Source organism: Procambarus clarkii, chromosome 90 (genome assembly GCF_040958095.1).
Source record: "Procambarus clarkii isolate CNS0578487 chromosome 90, FALCON_Pclarkii_2.0, whole genome shotgun sequence".
NCBI classification, from domain to species: domain Eukaryota; kingdom Metazoa; phylum Arthropoda; class Malacostraca; order Decapoda; family Cambaridae; genus Procambarus; species Procambarus clarkii.
This window is the reverse complement of record NC_091239.1, coordinates 10059432-10079012: the sequence shown is the minus strand read 5'-3', so window position 1 is coordinate 10079012 and position 19581 is coordinate 10059432. Positions and strand designations below refer to the sequence as shown.

The window sequence follows — 19581 nt, the reverse complement described above, 5'->3', positions numbered from 1 at the left end:
GAGAGAGAGAGAGAGAGAGAGAGAGAGAGAGAGAGAGAGAGAGAGAGAGAGAGAGAGAGAGAGAGAGAGCAAGTCACAATAACATGGCTGAAAATGAATAACACAATCGGAGAAGATGAAAAGATATGAAAGTGATGTCTGTGTCTGTCTGTCTGACTGTCTGTCTGTCTGTCACACTCTCAGTTTACCATATTATACATTTATTGACACGTGATAAGAGTCTGTGTGCTTTATCTTGACATGTGATAAAGATACGTGTGTGCGCTTTATAATAAGGATATGTTGTTGTGTTTCAGGCGTGGACGTGACTCAAGAAAGCCCAATCGTCCCGGACGATACGCCAGCCGCGCCCCACCCCCCCTTCACGCCACCCCACAGCCACGCCCATAACATGCTCGTCCTCCAACCACAGGTCAGTATCTATCTTACGTCATCACTTGCTAGGTGTCGTCATTCCTGACGTCACAAATGCCCACTGGCACAACCCACCTGTCGAGTCCTTTCTACAAATGAGCTGTTTGGAATACAGGATTCTTCTCGGTCAAAATCACGGCTTTTATGTATTTCCAGGTCATTTTGAATTCGAGTAATGCAAAGTTGTTGACCAAACCACACACTAGAAAGTGTAGGGATGACGACGTTTCGGCGGTTCGTCCTGGATCATTCTCAAGTCGATTGTGAGAATGTGCCATTCACAATCGACCTGACAATAGTCCAGGACAGACCGAAACGTCGTCGTCCCTTCACTTTCTAGTGTGTGGTTTGGTCAACATATTTCAGCCACGTTATTGTGACTCCTCGTCTGCAATGCAAAGGTGATTCGAAATCGAGTCCTGTATTCAATCACATTTGTTGATGGGATAAAATGTGTACATTGTTCTAGTGTTCAATAGAGCGAATGAGTTGATAATAGGCATAGTTCTAGAGTTGTCTGTAGAGTAGCGTTGATATTAGCACCACTATTATAAAAGGGGGTATTAGGGTTAACAGCGTTTTGTTGGACAAATCCACAAGGGCCGTGACGAGGATTCGAACCTGCGTCCGGGAGCATTCCGGACGCGTTTTGTTGTGTGACAACATCTTCCTTCCCTCGAAAAATTTGCTACGAGGAGGGAATTATGTTCGGACTCCGCGTTGTCCGCTTATATCACATTTAGAGTACTACAGCTCCGTCTTCGGTAGAGTCGATGGTCTTCAAAGACAACGCAGATTAAACATATTCCCAGAATTCTTGCTGTTTATCGCGTGAATTGCAGGAAAATTCCTACGAATTCTGGAAGAGTCAAATGCGTCCTTAGATTATTTGATTTAAAACCTCCAGAAGATGGATCTTTGTTAAAGTGTTAAGCGATATTGCGTTTTGAAGTGAATGTAGGAGGAGAGGTGCCTGGAGCGTGCAGTACCTTTCTCGTCAGACCTTGAGGTAGGCGAGCAAGGGGGTGTGGCCGGGGGAAGAGTGGGGAGAGGGGGGGGATGCAGGCACTACTTACTCGGCACTGGGTGTGGTTCTCCATGGCCTAGTGCCAATGAAAGTGACAACACAGCACAAAGTGGAAGATATCCCTAGTGCGGCCGAGGGTGTGGGGCGGGGGTCGGGGGGGAGGAGAACCTGCTGCAGGTGTCGCCGCTTTGGCGACGCCCTCGTAGCCGCAGGAGGGCGCTGAGAATGTGGCTGCTTTCTCGAGGGGCCGGTCATTGATGTCGCTATTGAAGCCTCGCGCCATCTGCCCCCAAGACGCTGTTAATTATCACCAAACGGCGGGGGATAAGAGAGGAGGAACTGCAATGCAAAGGAGGTCAGTTTTTTTTTTGCCCCGCCGCCTCTATCTTGTAGGATCAGTAATGAGTAGCCTGAGCGTATCAGCGGAGGGCATCAGGGGTCACTCTCTTATTGTGGCTGTGGATGGCCAACCACAGCGCCGCCACTGACTCGTCCCAGAATGTTTGGTGCGCGGGCCTCCGACCTTTTCCATACTGCGTTCCTACTTTTCGACGCTTGCGGCGTCCTTGTATTGCAGCGAGCGGTGTATTACATGAGTAATACATGTCCTACTCTGAGTACATTTCGCTCACTTTGCGAATGATGAATACAGAGTGGGGAATGTGAGGAGTAAGGGAGTCTTGTGAGCTGTGGTGAGCGGTGGTGTGGCGGCGTAAGCAAGCTTTAGAGAGTGGCGGTACGCTTCTGACCAGAGACCTCGCTACAACACCAATTATCAGCTTCTTGCAAATCATTGATCGAAATTAATATCGACACGGTAAAATGCAACGTTAAAAAATAGATGCAAAATATCTTTACAGCCTATTCATTGTTCTTTAGGCAATTAACCAACATCAGTATCCATAAATCCATCTTCCACGAGCTTGGTGGTCAAAATAATTACTAGTATGGATTACATTTACCGTCATGGATAAATACCGTTTCTTCTAAGGCCAATACAATAATTTTAAGACAAAACTTGGATTATCATCTCCAACAATGTATCTGATAAGGAATGATCCTTTAGCTGCATAAATCGGTACTTAGATAATATTAGAGGTAAAGCTCTGGAATAAAGGGGAAATCATAATAAAGATGGATATAAATGAATATAAAGAAGAGAGAGAATCAAACAGGTAGTTGGTTCGATGCTTTCAGTCGCTGTCTGCCAATTACTGAGGGCAGGCGAGCAGGCAGACCCGCTGCTGAAGAAAAAGTGGACTTTGTCGTGAGGTGGGGTAGAGCCCCACCCAGTGCCTGTCTCCACCCTGTGCCCGTCTCCTGCCCCACCCAGCGCCCGTCTTCAACCTGTGCCCGTCACCACCTCCGCACTCTCCACCCGCCCCCGTCACCTCCACCCACGCCCGACACCTCCACCCACGCCCTGTCTAAATATCCACATTATGAACAGTTACCACAGACTACATCCACATAGACCTGAATCCACTGTTCATTATCCAATACACTGCAAATGTTTGATCGTCAGAGCAATAAACGACCAGATCAAGTTGATTCTTCGAAGCCTAGTGACGTGACAGTCTGGTGGCGTCACACCTTCAGTGACGTCATAGCCGGTGTATTAGTGACGCGACTCGCTCAGGTTGGCAGCGTCACACCCACAGTGACGTCACACACGCCCCGTTCTTCGTGACTTCACGACCCCCGTTCTGAGTGACTTCACGCAACCCGTTCTGAGTGACTTCACGCAACCCGTTCTGAGTGACTTCACGCAACCCGTTCTGAGTGACTTCACGACCCCCGTTCTGAGTGACTTCACGCAACCCGTTCTGAGTGACTTCACACACCCCGTTCTGAGTGACTTCATATTCAGTATTGCTATGTTCATTATAGAATTCGAAAGCCACGTATAGAAACGCCTGATTAATACTGTTATGGTGCTCGAAACTCTACTAGGACATTATATCTATGCAAATAAAGTTTTTATCTATCCAAATGATTGTGAAAATGAGAGAGAGATCACTTTATTGATTCACCTGACCACATTTCCGGTTTTAATCTCCTACCATAAGTTACAGCCTTGCACGCCTTGCCTTGGGAGAGGGGGGGGGGGAGTGGGGGGTGGGGGTCAGCAACGGGGTGGGGGGTGAGAACTGAGCTCGTGACCTCTTCCCCCCCCCCCCCCTCACACCCCCCCAACCCCCCTCCCCTCTACCAATTCCCTCATATACCTCTCTTTCACGAGCCTCTTCACCCGATTAGACCCTCCGTAAAATATACAATGAATTAGCCTAACCCAAAGCACCTGAACTACCCATCATCCATCTAAATTGACGGAGCCCATAATCATTAAGCCTATCAAGCGTCAACGATAATCATTAGGCCTATCAAGCGTCAATATTGTGGTACTTTTAAATAGTCCCCTAAATCGCCGCAATTTTTACGCTAGTGCAAGCCTTCCATATCATAGTTCAATTTTGATATTTTTTTGTAATTAACTAGTATGTCAATGCTTATATTAAAGTATATAACATCAGTAGATTATACCAGGGGGGCCAAATTATATATATTATAAACATATGGTATTTCTGATGTTAATGATATGTGTGAATTTTACAATAAATCACAGGAATGTGATATGTATATGAGAAAATATTGAAACATTGGGATTCAACTCGTGTCCCAGGATTGCCCAGGGATCGTGCTCGTAGTCCCTGGACTCTTCAGGGACGCGAGTTCGATCCCACTGTATGACCTCAATATTTTTCTCAATTTCACACAGTCCTTGTCCCCCCTCTTCCCGTCTTCAAATCTTAAAACAACTCTTGGCAGCTTATAGTAAGCTTCACTTCCCCACAAACTCTTGTCTTGCTTGTGGCTGACCACCTGCTTAAGTTTGAGTGTGTGTGTGTGTGTTTGAGTGTATCTGTGTGTGTTTGGGAGCGCGCGTGCACACACACACACACTTCCCCAACCATCACCACCTCTCACTCCCTATTTATCTATTTTGGTTGCGTTATTCTCTGCTTGCCAGTCCTCTCTAGTTAGCAGTACCCTGACCACCACCATCACCACTACCACCACTATCACCGCTGCAAACAAACCAACCACCAAAGGCTACCACCTGTGACATTCAATGAATTTTTTTTCCATGTCATTGGTACCACTATTTTGGTTGCCAGTTTCTGCTTCCTATGCTTCATATATCCCCATCACCTTTCCTCGTCCCTCTGTCCTCTGCTATCATTATGCCACTTGCATGCTTGGCTCATCCTGTTATGCCTTGAGTTATAGGCCTACTGATGCAGCAGACGCCGTGAGGATACAGAGGGGACAGAATAGATGGCTTAAGAGAGAGAGAGAGAGAGAGAGAGAGAGAGAGAGAGAGAGAGAGAGAGAGAGAGAGAGAGAGAGAGAGAGAGAGAGAGAGAGAGAGAGAGAGACAGACAGACAGACAGATACAGAGACAGAGACAGAGACAGATACAGAGACAGATACAGAGACAGATACAGAGACAGACAGACAGACAGACAGAGACAGATACAGACAAACAGATACAGACAGACAGACAGACAGACAGACAGACAGACAGACAGACAGACAGACAGACAGACAGACAGACAGATACAGACAGACAGAGACAGATAAGACAGAGATACCAAGTGCTAGAATTTTCTGATGACATTTTGGCTCATTACCAAAGCGTTAAACTCGAGAAGAAACTCTTAAAGGCATGCATAATGAGATCAAATACATCTGAGGATACATGAATGAGAGAGAGAGAGAGAGAGAGAGAGGGGGAGGGAGAGAGAGAGAGAGAGAGGGGGGAGGGAGAGAGAGAGAGAGAGAGAGGGGAGGGAGAGAGAGAGACACACACACACAGACAGACAGAGACAGAGAAAGTGACACTAGCAGCGTAAGCCTAGGCAGACAGAGAGAGAGAGAGAGAGAGAGAGAGAGAGAGAGAGAGAGAGAGAGAGAGAGAGAGAGAGAGAGAGAGAGAGAGAGAGAGAGAGAGAGGGGGGGCGGCGTGGGTGGTGTGTGGGTGAGACAGGGTCGGCGCCCCCGGCAGCACCAGCAAGGGTGGGGGCCCCCCGGGGCCCCCTGTACGCACCTGAGGGCACTATACCCACTTCGCTGCTCTGCCCATAGTTCACTTTTCGTGCCAATTGACTTTCAGTGGAAAATATTGAGAGAAGTATGATTATTAATTCTAATATTATCAACAAGTTTCAAGAGTACATTTTTTGGATAAATCAATACAAAATTTTTAAGCAATTTATGATCCTTTATTTTTTTAACAATGTCATTTTTTGTTTAAATTAAAGCAAGTTATTTTTCTCATAATAGTAGTTATTACGACTGCCTCGAGAAAGGTAAAATTTGATACATTAAAGCTATATATTGGATCATTCGCTAATCACTGTCCACAACATGTGTCAATAATCCTTTTGAAGTGGGGCGGCGCAGCGGTGTGTTGAGCCAGCTGTTATCGCGAGGCGTAGACTGTGGGCGTGGCACGGGCCTGTCACTCCCCGCCCACCGCCGCCGCCACGCCCATCGCCACCCACCCATCCTTAACAGTGACGTGGGTGTGGCTGAGCAGGAGTAGGCCAGCACTGATGGGGCGAGAACTGGACTACCGCGGCCACACCATGGAGGACAAACCGCCCAGCAGGTCGCCCTCGCCGCCACACTCGCTAGCCACACTCCTCCCCGTCAACCTCAGCATCGCCACCACCACCACCCAAGCCCTGGTGGTGGTCTCAACCATGCCGCCCACGACCACGCCCATCACCGTCACGCCCGTCCTGCTGACCAGTGAGGTGCCCACCTCGCTCGCCTCGCTGGTCACGTGCGAGGCGCCGGAACCACCAGCAGGAACCAGCAGCGATGCCGCGTCGCCAGAGCCGGTACGCACCACCCACGCCCACACCCACTGTCCTACGGCACAGTGTAGGTGGCGACCAGCCACAGCGCCCGCGAGTTCCACCCGTGGCTGCTGAGGTTTTCTCATGCCGCAACCGCACACTGCATGACAGCTGCTGCTGCTGCTAATGCTGCCGCTGCATATTAGTATGCTGATGTCTGCTCTTGCTCGCACCCCCCTCTGTATTCTCTTCTCTTTTTCTCTCGATGTCAATGCATGTTTCAGCATGATCTGTGTAGGATACTGCGAAGTTTGTCCTCAACTCACTACTAATATACATTTATCTCTTCTCCACAGCAGTCGCTCCTCCACCCTAGTGTGGCTGAGGCATTATCAGCATCATACGGCCTCACATCTTCCTTCGGCGACGACTCTCTCAGCGGGACGACCAGTGATGAATTTAAATTAGGAACTGCATTCACAGCGACACCGGCTCCCAGCTATGGTGAAGGCGGTAGCGAGGGCCCCTTTAGTGAAGTCTTCCAGGCCGAGTATCTGCTGTCAGCGCCGCCCCTGGAAGATCTGAAACCTGTCATCACTCATCCGCCATCTGGAACTCCGCCCCCAGGTTCTCCTGGTCATGCAGCCTCCACGCCCTTGTCATCGTCAGCAGCTGCAGCCGCGGCTCTTCCTAGCTTTCAGGAAACCTATTCTCCACGGTACAGACCGTTGGGCTCTGCTGAAGTTTTCACATTTAAAACCGATGAGGGTAGGCCTATAGAATACCCACAACCTCCACCAGCTCATCAGGCGTTCGCCCAGGCTACCCAACAGCAACAACAAGCACAGTTACAGCAGCAACAGGCACAACTTCCTCAGCAGCAGCAACAGCAACAGCAGCAGCCAACAGCGTCTTTTGAGGCGTACGCTCACGCTCCACAGGTGTACGCTCGGCCGGCACCATACCCAAGTCCCTCCGTGCCTGTCAGCCACGCCTACAGTGGTCCCACCAAGACCTTCAGTGGGGAGTTTTATCCCTCTGCCCCTACCTATGATCCTCTTCAGCCTCTCCACCCCGAGCAATACCTACGACCTTCCACATCTCACCACTACACTGAAATGGGAGTACCTTCCACTTCCAGCACCCCGCCCATGTCTTTCCTTGGCCGCAAGGGACCCGGAGAACATATTGACCCTGGTCTAATGCGGCTGCATGCTCCTCCTATGAGTGCTGGCCGCCAAGTTTCGGAGCAGAAGCCACAGTCACCAGCACAACTGTGCGCCGTGTGTGGAGACACTGCTGCCTGCCAACATTACGGTGTTCGGACCTGTGAAGGCTGCAAAGGATTCTTTAAACGTACCGTCCAGAAAAATGCCAAGTATGTGTGCCTTGCCGACAAGAATTGTCCTGTTGACAAGCGACGTAGAAATCGGTGTCAGTTCTGCCGTTTTCAGAAATGTCTGGTCGTCGGCATGGTGAAGGAAGTAGTCAGGACTGACAGCCTGAAAGGTCGGCGAGGTCGTCTACCTAGTAAGCCCAAGAGCCCACAGGAGTCCCCCCCGTCACCGCCTGTCTCACTGATCACGGCTTTAGTAAGGGCACATGTCGACACCACTCCGGATGTCTCCAACCTCGACTATTCACAGTACAGAGAACCTTCCAATGGTGCCGAGTCGCCCTCCACGGAGGCAGAAAGAATACAGCAATTCTACTCATTACTCACCTCTAGCATTGAGATCATCCGACACTTTGCAGAGAAAATTCCAGGCTACCATGACTTGGCCCGCGAAGACCAGGATCTTCTGTTCCAGTCGGCATCTCTCGAACTCTTTGTTTTAAGAGTTGCTTATAGACTTGTGTAAGTAGTTACCTTTCCTCAATCTTTCCGTTTCTCTATATTTCTAAATGCAGTAATCACTTTAATATTTCTTCTAATATATTTATTGAAGAATATCTCATAATGATAATATATATTAAACAGACGATGAGTCAATAATGAGATTTGAAGATATGAAAACTAAACCTCATACCAGAAGATGAGACGACGACGTTTCGGTCCGTCTGGACCACTATCGACTTGATAATAGTCCAGGACGGGCCGAAACGTCGTCGTCGTCGTCTCATCTGATGAACGGTTTAGTTCTCAAAATATATAATAACATGAATATTTCACATATAATTAGATTTTCAGAACATGGTGATCCTAATATTGAATTGTTCTTTCTTCAGAAACAACCCCGAAGACACCAAGTTTGTGTTCGACAGTGGCAGAGTACTGCACAGGTCTCAGTGTGACCGCTCTTTTGGGGAGTGGCTACAAGGTATTCTCGACTTCTCCGCCTCGCTGAAAGCAATGGATCTCGACATATCTGCATTTGCCTGTCTCTCAGCACTCACAATCATTACAGGTATTAATAGCAGCATTTATTATAAGCTTATGATAATGTTTATTCAGGTAATAGTACATGCATTCAAAATGAGTTACAAACAGAATGTTGGATTCCTAGATAGAGCTAGTACATACCATGCCTAAAGCCACTAATACGCACAGCGTTATATATGTGTATACAATTTGAGTAGCACAGTATTATAGCTTTCCGTCAGTTGGTATCTTGTGTTTATTTAGTATATGTATCTTTTGTATTCTCAGTTGTGTATTTCACCCTATCAAGCCAATAGAATCACTGACATTACTTACTCCAACAGAGAGACACGGACTTAAGGATACCAAGAAAGTGGAACAGCTACAAATGAAGATTATCAGCTCCTTGAGAGATCACGTCACCTACAATGCGGAGGCACAGAAGAAGCCCCACTATTTCTCACGCATTCTCGGCAAACTACCCGAGCTGCGGTCCCTCTCTGTTCAGGGCCTACAGCGGATCTTCTACCTCAAGTTGGAAGACCTGGTCCCTGCCCCTCAACTCATAGAGAATATGTTCGTCTCTAGCCTTCCCTTCTGAATTAACAGGAAACTTCTGAGACTTTACCTTACTGCCATGGGCTCACCCAGCTTCCTACCCATCACTACACCTCCGTGGTTGACCTTCAGATGAAGATGTTGGGCCACGGTTCTCCTTAAGCCGTGGCCCTCGTTCAGGAGAGAGTGGTGGTACATCAGTGGTGCCAGGCCCTGCCCCCCAGAACCTCGTATCCCTCCACTAGGAGCAGCAGCCACTACTACTGCCCACGCCCATTATACCAAATCCACCCCTATTGTTAAGGGTGTTCCTCAGCAAGAGACCTCAGCCAGGAAAAGACGACTTCCTCCCCTTCTGTCTCTCCCTCGACGAATAAGCCTCGTTGAGCCTGCATAAAAGTGCATTGTGTTTTGTAGCGCGCGCACATAATGATGCACATAATGGTCACATGCACACACACACATAGTTCGTTTACAGACTTTTACTAAAAAAGTATAAAAAAGCAATGTTATTTTTTAATAATCGGAATAAGGTGGTTGGATGAGAGCCAAGAAGCACTAAGCGAGTATGAAGGTGCTCTGTGGTGCGTGTGTTAGACTTGTCACTTCGGCATAATGCCTCGACAAACTAGTCATTCTGTGATTTAATGGAAAATATAAAAAGATTTTGAAGGAAGAGTAATGAGAATATTGTTTATACTTTGAGCTCAGTAAAGCTTCATTACGTATTTTTGTAATTACTTTTAAGTCAAACCTAGGATAGTCTGAAATATAATATTTTCGGCCTTACCTTGTGCATAGGTAACTGTACAAAACCCTGTAGATAAATACTGATTTACGCTCGTTGAGTCGCAACAAGGCGTATTATACAGGTACTTGTAGGATACGCACCATGACAAGGTCCAGTCCTAGCAACCGTGAGCAGTAATAACAACATATACGACAAAGAATCGGTAATGAACGAGTTCCTTGGCTTGTGGGAGCGATGTGACTGACATGGCAGCCAAACCTCCCAAATCCTTGGGCTCCAGTGAGCTGTCTTGTCTCCTCAATGCTCCTTAGTCACGTGGTCTCTGTTGCAAGTTTGTATGGAATGTAATATATATATATATAAATATATGATTAGGGGTCTCATGGATTGATATTTTTTATACTGGAAATCCCGCGTACAACTCATTAGTTCTAATGTTTATGGTGCTGCCGCTAGCATCCTAACAGGAAACTAGACGATAGTTATAGAGTGCATTTAGTTAGTAGACCGTCTACACGGTTACTCGGACTGCCCTTTTCATCGGCAACCTCAGAGGTAAAACTTTGCCGCTCCTCTTCAGGAAGAGGTCCAGACGTCTTCGTCAAGTCGAATATGAAATCCTCTTTAGGGGTGAAGGTTGCCAAGTTTATTTTCTATGCTGATCTGTGTCGTTGACTGTCTTGCCCCGGTGATAATATTCTAGAGTACCCAACTTACTAACGCTTTTTTGGTCTAGCTGGGAGTTACATGGAAGGGTGTGAAGGCCTCTCATCCCCCCCCCCCTCAAAAATGTGCTGCTAGAACTAATTTTTACTGTGGAAGTTTTGAGTACCTGTAGCCTGAGCGCGGCGCCCGTCTGTAAGCCAGCTGAAGAGACTATTGTCGTTATGGCTGCAAACCTGTATGGTGTCTCAATTTTTAACGTTGTCTGGTCACTGTTTTGCCTTTTATGTTTTAGTCAGTATTACGTGTCATTTCGTGTCATATATTCAGTGTTTACAATTTCTTCAACGTCACGTCCACTAAATCCAATCCATCTTGCGGGATGGAGGAACCTGGCCCAACGTAGCTGCTCCCAGCTGCCCGCTCTGAGTGCAAGGAAGACACAGACAGTGTGGACGGCCGGGAGATGGGTCGGAATCCTTCTCTCCCTAAGTTTTGATCTTACGTTCACTCCCATCATTAGTTTCCATAGAACAACAGTACGAGATTAAGCCATATGTATGATTCCAAAACGTCTTTATCCCTCCCCCAACCGCACGACTAAACGCTGTTGGAAACGATACCTATTTGCATGTCCAAAGAAAGGGTAATGTTTCCCCAAGCAAGAACGGAATTCCAAAGATATTGGTGGCCAATGTGGTCTCTTGTTGTGTAATTGTTTTTGAATGACAATCCAAGAGCTATTATTCAGTTTATACCTAATTTACGTCTGTTGTAACATTTGAATGTTTCATCATTAGTGTGTGATGCACACTAATGCACATATACATATACACACACATACATACACCAAAACACACACACACATACAGATGGCCTGTAATGAATGTACGAAGCACGGCCAATGTCGTCCTTTGTACGTACCTGTGTTTGTTTATGATGTGGTGAAGTCTTGACCAGAAGGAATGATAAGGTCTGCTACCCATGACAATTTTATTAGAAGAGTGTTCGTGGAACGGTGCCTAGGTCATCTGTTACTGTGTGCATAGTATATATTTTTTTGCCTTGAGCTTCTCCGTAGCAATAACTTGGAAGAGAGAAGGTCACACTCCCGCATATCCTAAAGGCTACTGACCCCACCCGAATGAAAAACTATGTCACTGTCTTTTAAAAGTCATTGATCATACTTGTCAATGTTAATGACAGAATTATTCTTATTTTTTGTGTTAAATTTGATGGTTTAGCCAACATCCATCAGATGATAAATCTATCGTCAAGTTGCACGGGAGGTCCAGCAACATAACAAAGGCGGGAGGTGGTCAATCATTTCTCTCTTGCCTGTCAATTGCGGTTGTCCTCGTGTCACTGTAGCGATCCTGTGCTAGTATCCATATTTGTTACTGTCGTCTCTACCTGGCTTCACCTTTGTGACGTCCGCTTATAGAGTTATTTTTGTTCTATACATACATATATATATATATATTACATAGCAAATAATATATATATGAAACCCCGTACAGGTTGTTACAGTGACTATGGCATTTGCACAGACCAGCCACCCTCTGCCGACTGAGATAAATAGTGTCTTTAAATGTAAAAGAACACGTAATTTGCAAAGGAATCTGATTTAAGTTATCATTGAAATGCGAAGTCTCAGAAACAGGCAATGAACGCGATGTTATGTCCCCCTCGGTGAGAACTAAAGCTGGTCTGTGCTTATACCGACAATGTTACCAGTCATGCAAAACCTTTTCTAGCCTTATCTGTGGGTTACCATCTGTTTTTAAGAATAATAGTATAATATATATATATATATATAGAGAGAGAGAGAGTAATCCTAGTTGGAGCTGCTTAACACATACATACATGGTCCTGTCGCTGTGAGCCTCATCATTGTCTTCAGATCATATGTATGTGAGGAAAGTAATTTATTTTTCTGTCCAACCTCGATATTGATTGTAAATACTGACTCGCAAGTGGTCAAATTATCTTAAGAGATTTAAAACAAAAATTATTTTCACCGCAATGTTTTTGTGCTACGTTCGCTGTATTGGTGGCAGCGTGTGTTTGTTTACATTGGTTTCTAGTTGGGTGTGAATATAATAATCCCCGAATATTCAATAAGGTTGAGTATCCTTAGAGATATGGAAGGATTTTCAGCCCAAGTGAGTGACTATGTATACTACAATGTTCGCGTCTGAATGGTCCAAGTGTCTTAATGACGTCATATCAGAATATAAATGGGGAAACCCCTTTTTTTTTAATTTTTTTTTATCCTTTTTTGTGTGTGTATCGAGTCATAAAGAATCATTGAGTGTATAAGTGTTCACATGATTGTTAAAGCCTACATGTTGAATAAAATTTCTCTTGTTGTCATAAAATGAGTTATGTTATTCATCTTGCAATGCAGAAAATGTCTTTTGGATATATTGCCTGACCTTAAGGGCTTTCTTCCCAGGGAAGGTATACTCACTCCAGTGTTTTAAAGGTATAACTTATTTTTTCATGGATTTGGATAAATTAAGCAAAATAAAAGAGAAAAAATGTCGCTGATCTCACAATCACTGGACCAGCAAAACAACTTCAAGTGCACTTTTGAATAAAACAAAAGTTTTTTGAATGAAACAAAAGGGAAAGTTCATGGAGAGTACGCGTGTACAACAGAACTCGGTGAACCCCTTACTTGTTTTGCATCATCATGTACAATGTCTATTCCCTCTACCCATCCCTTTCTGGCTCTTTTGTTCCCCTCTTATTTCCAATTCCTTTTCCATTCTTCGCCTCTTGTATTCTTCCTCTGGTCCCTTGCACCCTTCTCCCTTTTCTCTGCGCTTCCTTCACCATCTTATCCCAGCTCCTTGTCCTCATATCTCCCCCTTCCAAGTGCTATCCTGGCTTAGTATTTTTCCCCTCATAACTACCTTACCTTGCTATTCTTTCTCCCCTTTTAACACCTCTACCCCCTTACCTTCAGATTGTCCACATTTGTGATATCAGAGTCATTTTGTAGATGTTCCCCGCCCGTGAGAAGGGCTTTTAGAACAGCCCCTTTCGGAGGCCCTGTGAAGGACTCCACTGAAAAAGGTTTCTTCAGACCCAGAGCAGGTCTTAAAAGGAGCCTTTGAGCAGGTCCTGTAAGCGACTCTCGTCTGCTGTTCCAACTTTTCCTATTTTTTGAGATAATATAAATGAAAGAACTAATTTCCTGTGTTTCATTCCTTTCCTACATGGCGGTAAGTAAGGTAAAGTCTGAATTTACCCATTTACCATTTATGGCAAATATTTATAACCCATTTACCTGCCTATGAAGCAAAATCCTAAAGTCTGTAATAATATTTGCGAAAATAATTAAATCATAAAAGATAACATTAATAAAGACTTTATTATAACAGAATAAAGATACTGCCAAATAATGGAAATAGTATTCATAAGTGAAAAGTGAAAAATATAATATTTAGAAATAATTATAACAATTATACATTTCACACCGGTTATAAAAATTAGTGAACAAATTTTTATTTCAAATTAACACAATGTATATGTCAGACAACTGTAAAAAAATATGATTCAATATTAAACTAAAAAGTACAGTACAAGACTATGATCAGATCTTGTGCTTATATTATATATATATATATATATATATATATATATATATATATATATATATATATATATATATATTATATATATAATGTACCTAGTAGCCAGAACGTCGTACTCGGCCTACTATGCAAGGCCCGATTTGCCTAATAAGCAAAATTTTCCTAAACTTATATATTTTTCAATATTTGTTTCTTATTAAATGATAAAGCTATCCATTTCATTATGTATGAGTGATTTTTTTTTTAACTTCAGTTAAAACTAATGTAGATATATGACTGAACCTAACCAACCTAACCTAACCTAACCTAACCAACCCTACCTAACCTAACCTATCTTAACCTAACCTAAACTAACCTAACCTAACCTAAACTAACCTACCTAACCTAACCTATCTTAACCTAACCTAAACTAACAAAATTAAGTCAATAATTTATGTTCTTAATGTAATATAATAAAAATAATTCAAACTAATTGGAAACAATTTATTGAAAATAAAGAAAATCGCTCGGCCTATTAGGCAAATCGGGCCTTGCATAGTAGGCTGAGAAGTGCATTCTGGCTACTAAGTACGACATATAAGTGTGTGTGTAAATCACGAAAATTAACACGTGATGAAAAATATGAGTGTCAGACCACGGATGAAAAATTGAAACGGTGATTTCCTTAAGTACTTTCGTATATTGATACATCTCCAGAAGGGATGTAGTCCTTCTGACTACATCCCTTCTGAGCTAGGTTCTCGGCGCTAGGCGCATGCGTCTTGCCTGGGAAGAGACCTGGACCCGGATTCACAAAGCAGTTACGCAAGTACTTACGAACGTGTACATCTTTCCTCAATCTTTGACGGCTTTGGTTACATTTATTAAACAGTTTACAAGCATGAAAACTTGCCAGTCAACTGTTGTTATTGTTATAAACAGCCTCCTGGTGCCTCGGAGCTCATTAACTGTTTAATAATTGTAAACAAAGCCGCCAAAGACTGAGAAAAGATGGACAGGTTCGACAGATGTCTTCTATGTAGGCATCTTCACGTTCTGGTTTTGTTCTTAAGTCTCATGGTGGGTAGAGTGAATAGTTCCGTAATTTGGGTATTCATGGTAGGTTGTTCTATTTTTATGTGGATTGCTTCAAGAATTTGTAATATTCTTACATCTTGGGTTCTGTCTATTATACAGGTGTTTTTATTCAGCATTTCTCTTGTTAGGGTGATGTCATGGGCTTGTCTCATGTGATTTCTGGGGGCACCAGATTGAAGATGACAGGTCAAACGCCTCGTCAGCTTGGTCGACGTCATACCTATGTACTTAGATTGAAGGTTACATCCTTCGTGAGGGCAAGTGTACATGTACACAACGCTTGACTGCTGTAGAGGGTTCTCCGTCGGCTTCGGGCTGTTTTTAATGAGGAGGTCGGAAGTCTTCTTGGTTTCATAGCATATGATCAGGTCTATGTTTTGGTTAGGAGTATTGTTTTTTACTCCTTTACGGATTATTTCCGTCATTATTCTTTCTTCTTTTTTGTGTTCACTATGCATAGTTTTGTAATATTTTATTGGGAGGTGTTGGGGTTTCTGTTCTAGGTTCAGGATCATCTCAGTCTCAGCCATAATCAACATTATTATCCAATTGAGATTGCTGCGGATATTGCACGGGACATTGTGTCTACAGAGCCAAGAGAACACTTCCATCTCACCCACCAGTGACAACGCAGGGCAAGATTACCCATCCGCTTGACTGTTGACCATTGCAAAATTATGTTTTTGAATTTCCTTACCAAAAAGGTGGAGTCTGGTATTTAATAAGATTGGAAATGAGTAACAGTTCAGGCAAAGCCCCAACTCCCCGACCTGTTCCTGAACTGACACGGAGCAGACCCGTCTATGACCATCCCTGAACAAAGACCAGTCACCCCGCAAAGTTTATCCCCCCCAAGCATGATTTAATTTGAAGAATACAAGTCAAATTTTGTACTATTTACTTTAGTGTCCCTGGTAGTACAGTATAAAAGATTAACAAAGCTTAAGTTGCATTCACTGGAAAGGCGAAGAGTTAGGGTGACATGATAGAGGTTTACAAGTGGATGAATGGACATAACAGGGGGGATATTAATAGGGTATTAAAAATATCAACAAAAGACAGAACACGAAACAATGGGTATAAATTGGATAAGTTTAGATTTAGGAAAGACTTGGGTAAATACTGGTTCAGTAACAGGGTTGTTGATTTGTGGAACCAATTGCCGCGTAACGTGGTGGAGGTGGGGTCCCTCGATTGTTTCAAGCGCGGGTTGGACAAGTATATGAGTGGGTTATAGATAGGAGCTGCCTCGTATCGGCCAATAGGCCTTCTGCAGTTACCTTGTTCTTATGTTCTTAAGTTCTAATGACTAAAATAACTAAAATCAGATCACTAGCCAGTAGGCTATATATATAGTTCCTACTTAATAGGCATACAGGCTATATTCAGATATTATTCTCAGCCATAAATTACAAATGCCTGGTTATATAGGTCAAAATACAAAGCAAAGTTTGTATGCAGTGTAAGATTTCTTCACTAAGTTGTAATAAGCGCTGTATCAATCAATATTTATTGATTGATCAATATTTACAGTCTCCGTGGTGTAGTGGTAAGACACTCGCCTGGCGTTCCGCGAGCGCTATGTCATGGGTTCGTATCCTGGCCGGGGAGGATTTACTGGGCGCAATTCCTTAACTGTAGCCTCTGTTTAACGCAACAGTAAAATGTGTACTTGGATGAAAAAACGATTCTTCGCGGCAGGGGATCGTATTCCAGGGACCATAGGATTAAGGACTTGCCCGAAACGCTACGCGTACTAGTGGCTGTACAAGAATGTAACAACTCTTGTATATATCTCAAAAAAAAAAAATGGTAGAGGTTAATTTGTAAATGCTATGAGATACAATAGTCCATAGTTTGAAGAGTTATAGAAAACGAAGCCGAATTATTACAACTACAGAAAACTGTCCTTTGTGAAAAACTACGTATTTTTTTTAGGATGAACTATGGTTGTCACTATTTGTTTTTGTTAATGTCATTTTCCTAGCATTTATAAGGTATTGTATATAACTATGTTACATATAATACAATACAGTTTGGTGCCGCTTAATTTTACAGCAATGGTTTGTTATATTTCTTGTGTATTTTACTCAAGAAACATTGAATTGAAATTGAAATGAATTGAAGTTTATTGAGGCATAAATACACATAAAGGGATGAGGTAGCTCAAGATATTCTTACCGTTGTACTGAACACGTTCAGTACAACGTGTTCATATTATGTTGACCAAACCACATGGTCAACATCTGTTGACCAAACCAGATATATATATAATAGAGATATTATATTATAATATATATATATATATATATATATATATATATATATATATATATATATATATATATATATATATATATATATATTATATATATTATATATATATATAATCGAGGGGGTCCCTCGATTCTTATAACATAAGAATAAAGGTAACTGCAGAAGGAATATTGGCCCATACGAGGCAGCTCCTATCTATAACCACCCAATCCCAGTCACATGCATGTCCAACCCACGCTTGAAACAATCGAGAGACCCTGCCTCCACCACGTTACGCGGTAATTGGTTCCACAAATCAACAACCTTGTTACCGAACCAATATTTACCCATGTCTTTCCTAAATCGAAACTTATCCAATTTATACCCTTTGTTTCGTATTCTGTCTTGTGTTGATACTTTTAATACCGCATTAATATACCCCCTTTGCTTACGAGGAGCCACAATAACGTGGCTGAAATATGTCGACCAAACCACATACTAGAAAGTGAAGGGACGACGACGTTTCGGTCCGTCCTGGACCATTCTCAAGTCGAAACGTCATCGTCCCTTCACTTTCTAGTGTGTGGTTTGGTCAACAAAATATCCCCTTTGTTATGTCCATTCATCCACTTATAAACCTCTATCATGTCACCCCTAACTCTTCGCCTTTCCAGTGAATGCAATGTCAGCTTTGTTAATCTTTCTTCATATGACAAGTTTCTAACTTGGAGAACCTAACTTCTAATTTAGTTACCTTCATTGTTATGTTCTATAGGCATTTCCCAGACAATTTTCCTATTTTCTAGTTCTGAAGAGCCAATCGGCCTTCTGCAGTTTCCGTAATTATCATATTATCTCATCCTTCACCTGACCATCTACGCCTGAATTGCCAATTACCGGCATATAAACACTGACAACAATAAATTATCCTCACTTTACCAACGCTTTACAAAATCTCACCATACTAGACTACCGTCGTATAGCCACAACCATGGACAAGGTTACACAAATAATGGATAATTTCTTCTCCATTCGCAACGTCCGGCTGAGGGAGGAACGACATAATATTCTGAGACTCTCCGACGCCAAGCTTGACGAAATCACGACGAACCCCGATGCCAGTCTGTATCAGTATACCTTGGTGAAGAGCCTCAGGAATCGTGTACAACTAGAGGAAGAGAAGGACACGTTGGCCTACTGGAGAGGAATATTTACCTACAACACTTCCTCCTCGCAGCCTCTTGAAGACCCTATGACTTCAAGTGCCTCGCCACACGATCAGTACCTGTATCCTACAGCCTCGGCATACACGGATGATCTGCATCCTACAGCCTCGTCATATAAGGATGATCTGTATCCTACAGTCATGGCATACAAGGATGATCTGCATTATACAGCCTCGGCATACAAGGATGATCTGCATTATACAGCCTCGGCATACAATGATGATCTGCTTCCTACAGTCTCGGCATACAAGAATATTCATCCTACAGCCTCGGCATACAAGGATCTGCATCCTACAGTCACGGCATACGAGGATAATCTGTATCATACAGCCTCGGCATACAAGGATGATCTGTATCATACAATCTCGGCATACGAGGATGATCTGTATTCTACAGTTTCAGCATACAAGAATCTTCATCCTACAGTGTCGGCATACAAGGATGACTTGTACAAAAGAGCTTCCAAGTACAATGAGGGGCATCCACCGGGCATCGTAGACGAGGCGGACCTGTCAACATCAGTCTCTGTTGATGAGCTTGATCTGTCAACATCAGTCTCTGTTGATGAGCTTGATCTGTCAACATCAGTCTCTGTGGATGAGCTTGATCTGTCAACATCAGTCTCTGTGGACGAACTGGATCTGTCAACATCAGTCTCTGTGGACGAACTGGATCTGTCAACATCAGTCTCTGTGGACGAACTGGATCTGTCAACATCAGTCTCTGTGGACGAACTGGATCTGTCAACAACATCGGTCTCCTATCATCACTTTC

At 43.6% G+C, this 19581-nt stretch overlaps 1 protein-coding gene across 4 annotated transcripts in view; it reads left to right on the top strand.

Annotated features, from left to right (window-relative positions):
* The window catches only part of LOC123746514 (Hormone receptor-like in 38), a 53192-nt gene extending 39347 nt beyond the window's left edge, over window positions 1-13845 (top strand). For 2 of the 4 annotated variants that reach the window (XM_045728040.2, XM_045728044.2), the window contains exons 2-5: window positions 297-412; window positions 6666-8167; window positions 8539-8717; window positions 9016-13845. In XM_045728040.2, the coding sequence (XP_045583996.1) occupies window positions 297-412; window positions 6666-8167; window positions 8539-8717; window positions 9016-9272 (2054 nt within the window). In that variant the 3' untranslated portion in view covers window positions 9273-13845. Of the gene's footprint in view, window positions 1-296; window positions 413-5917; window positions 6352-6665; window positions 8168-8538; window positions 8718-9015 lie in introns of those variants that run through there. The other 2 variants (XM_045728041.2, XM_045728042.2) reach the window with 2 other exon arrangements.
* The last annotated feature ends 5736 nt before the right edge of the window (window positions 13846-19581 follow it).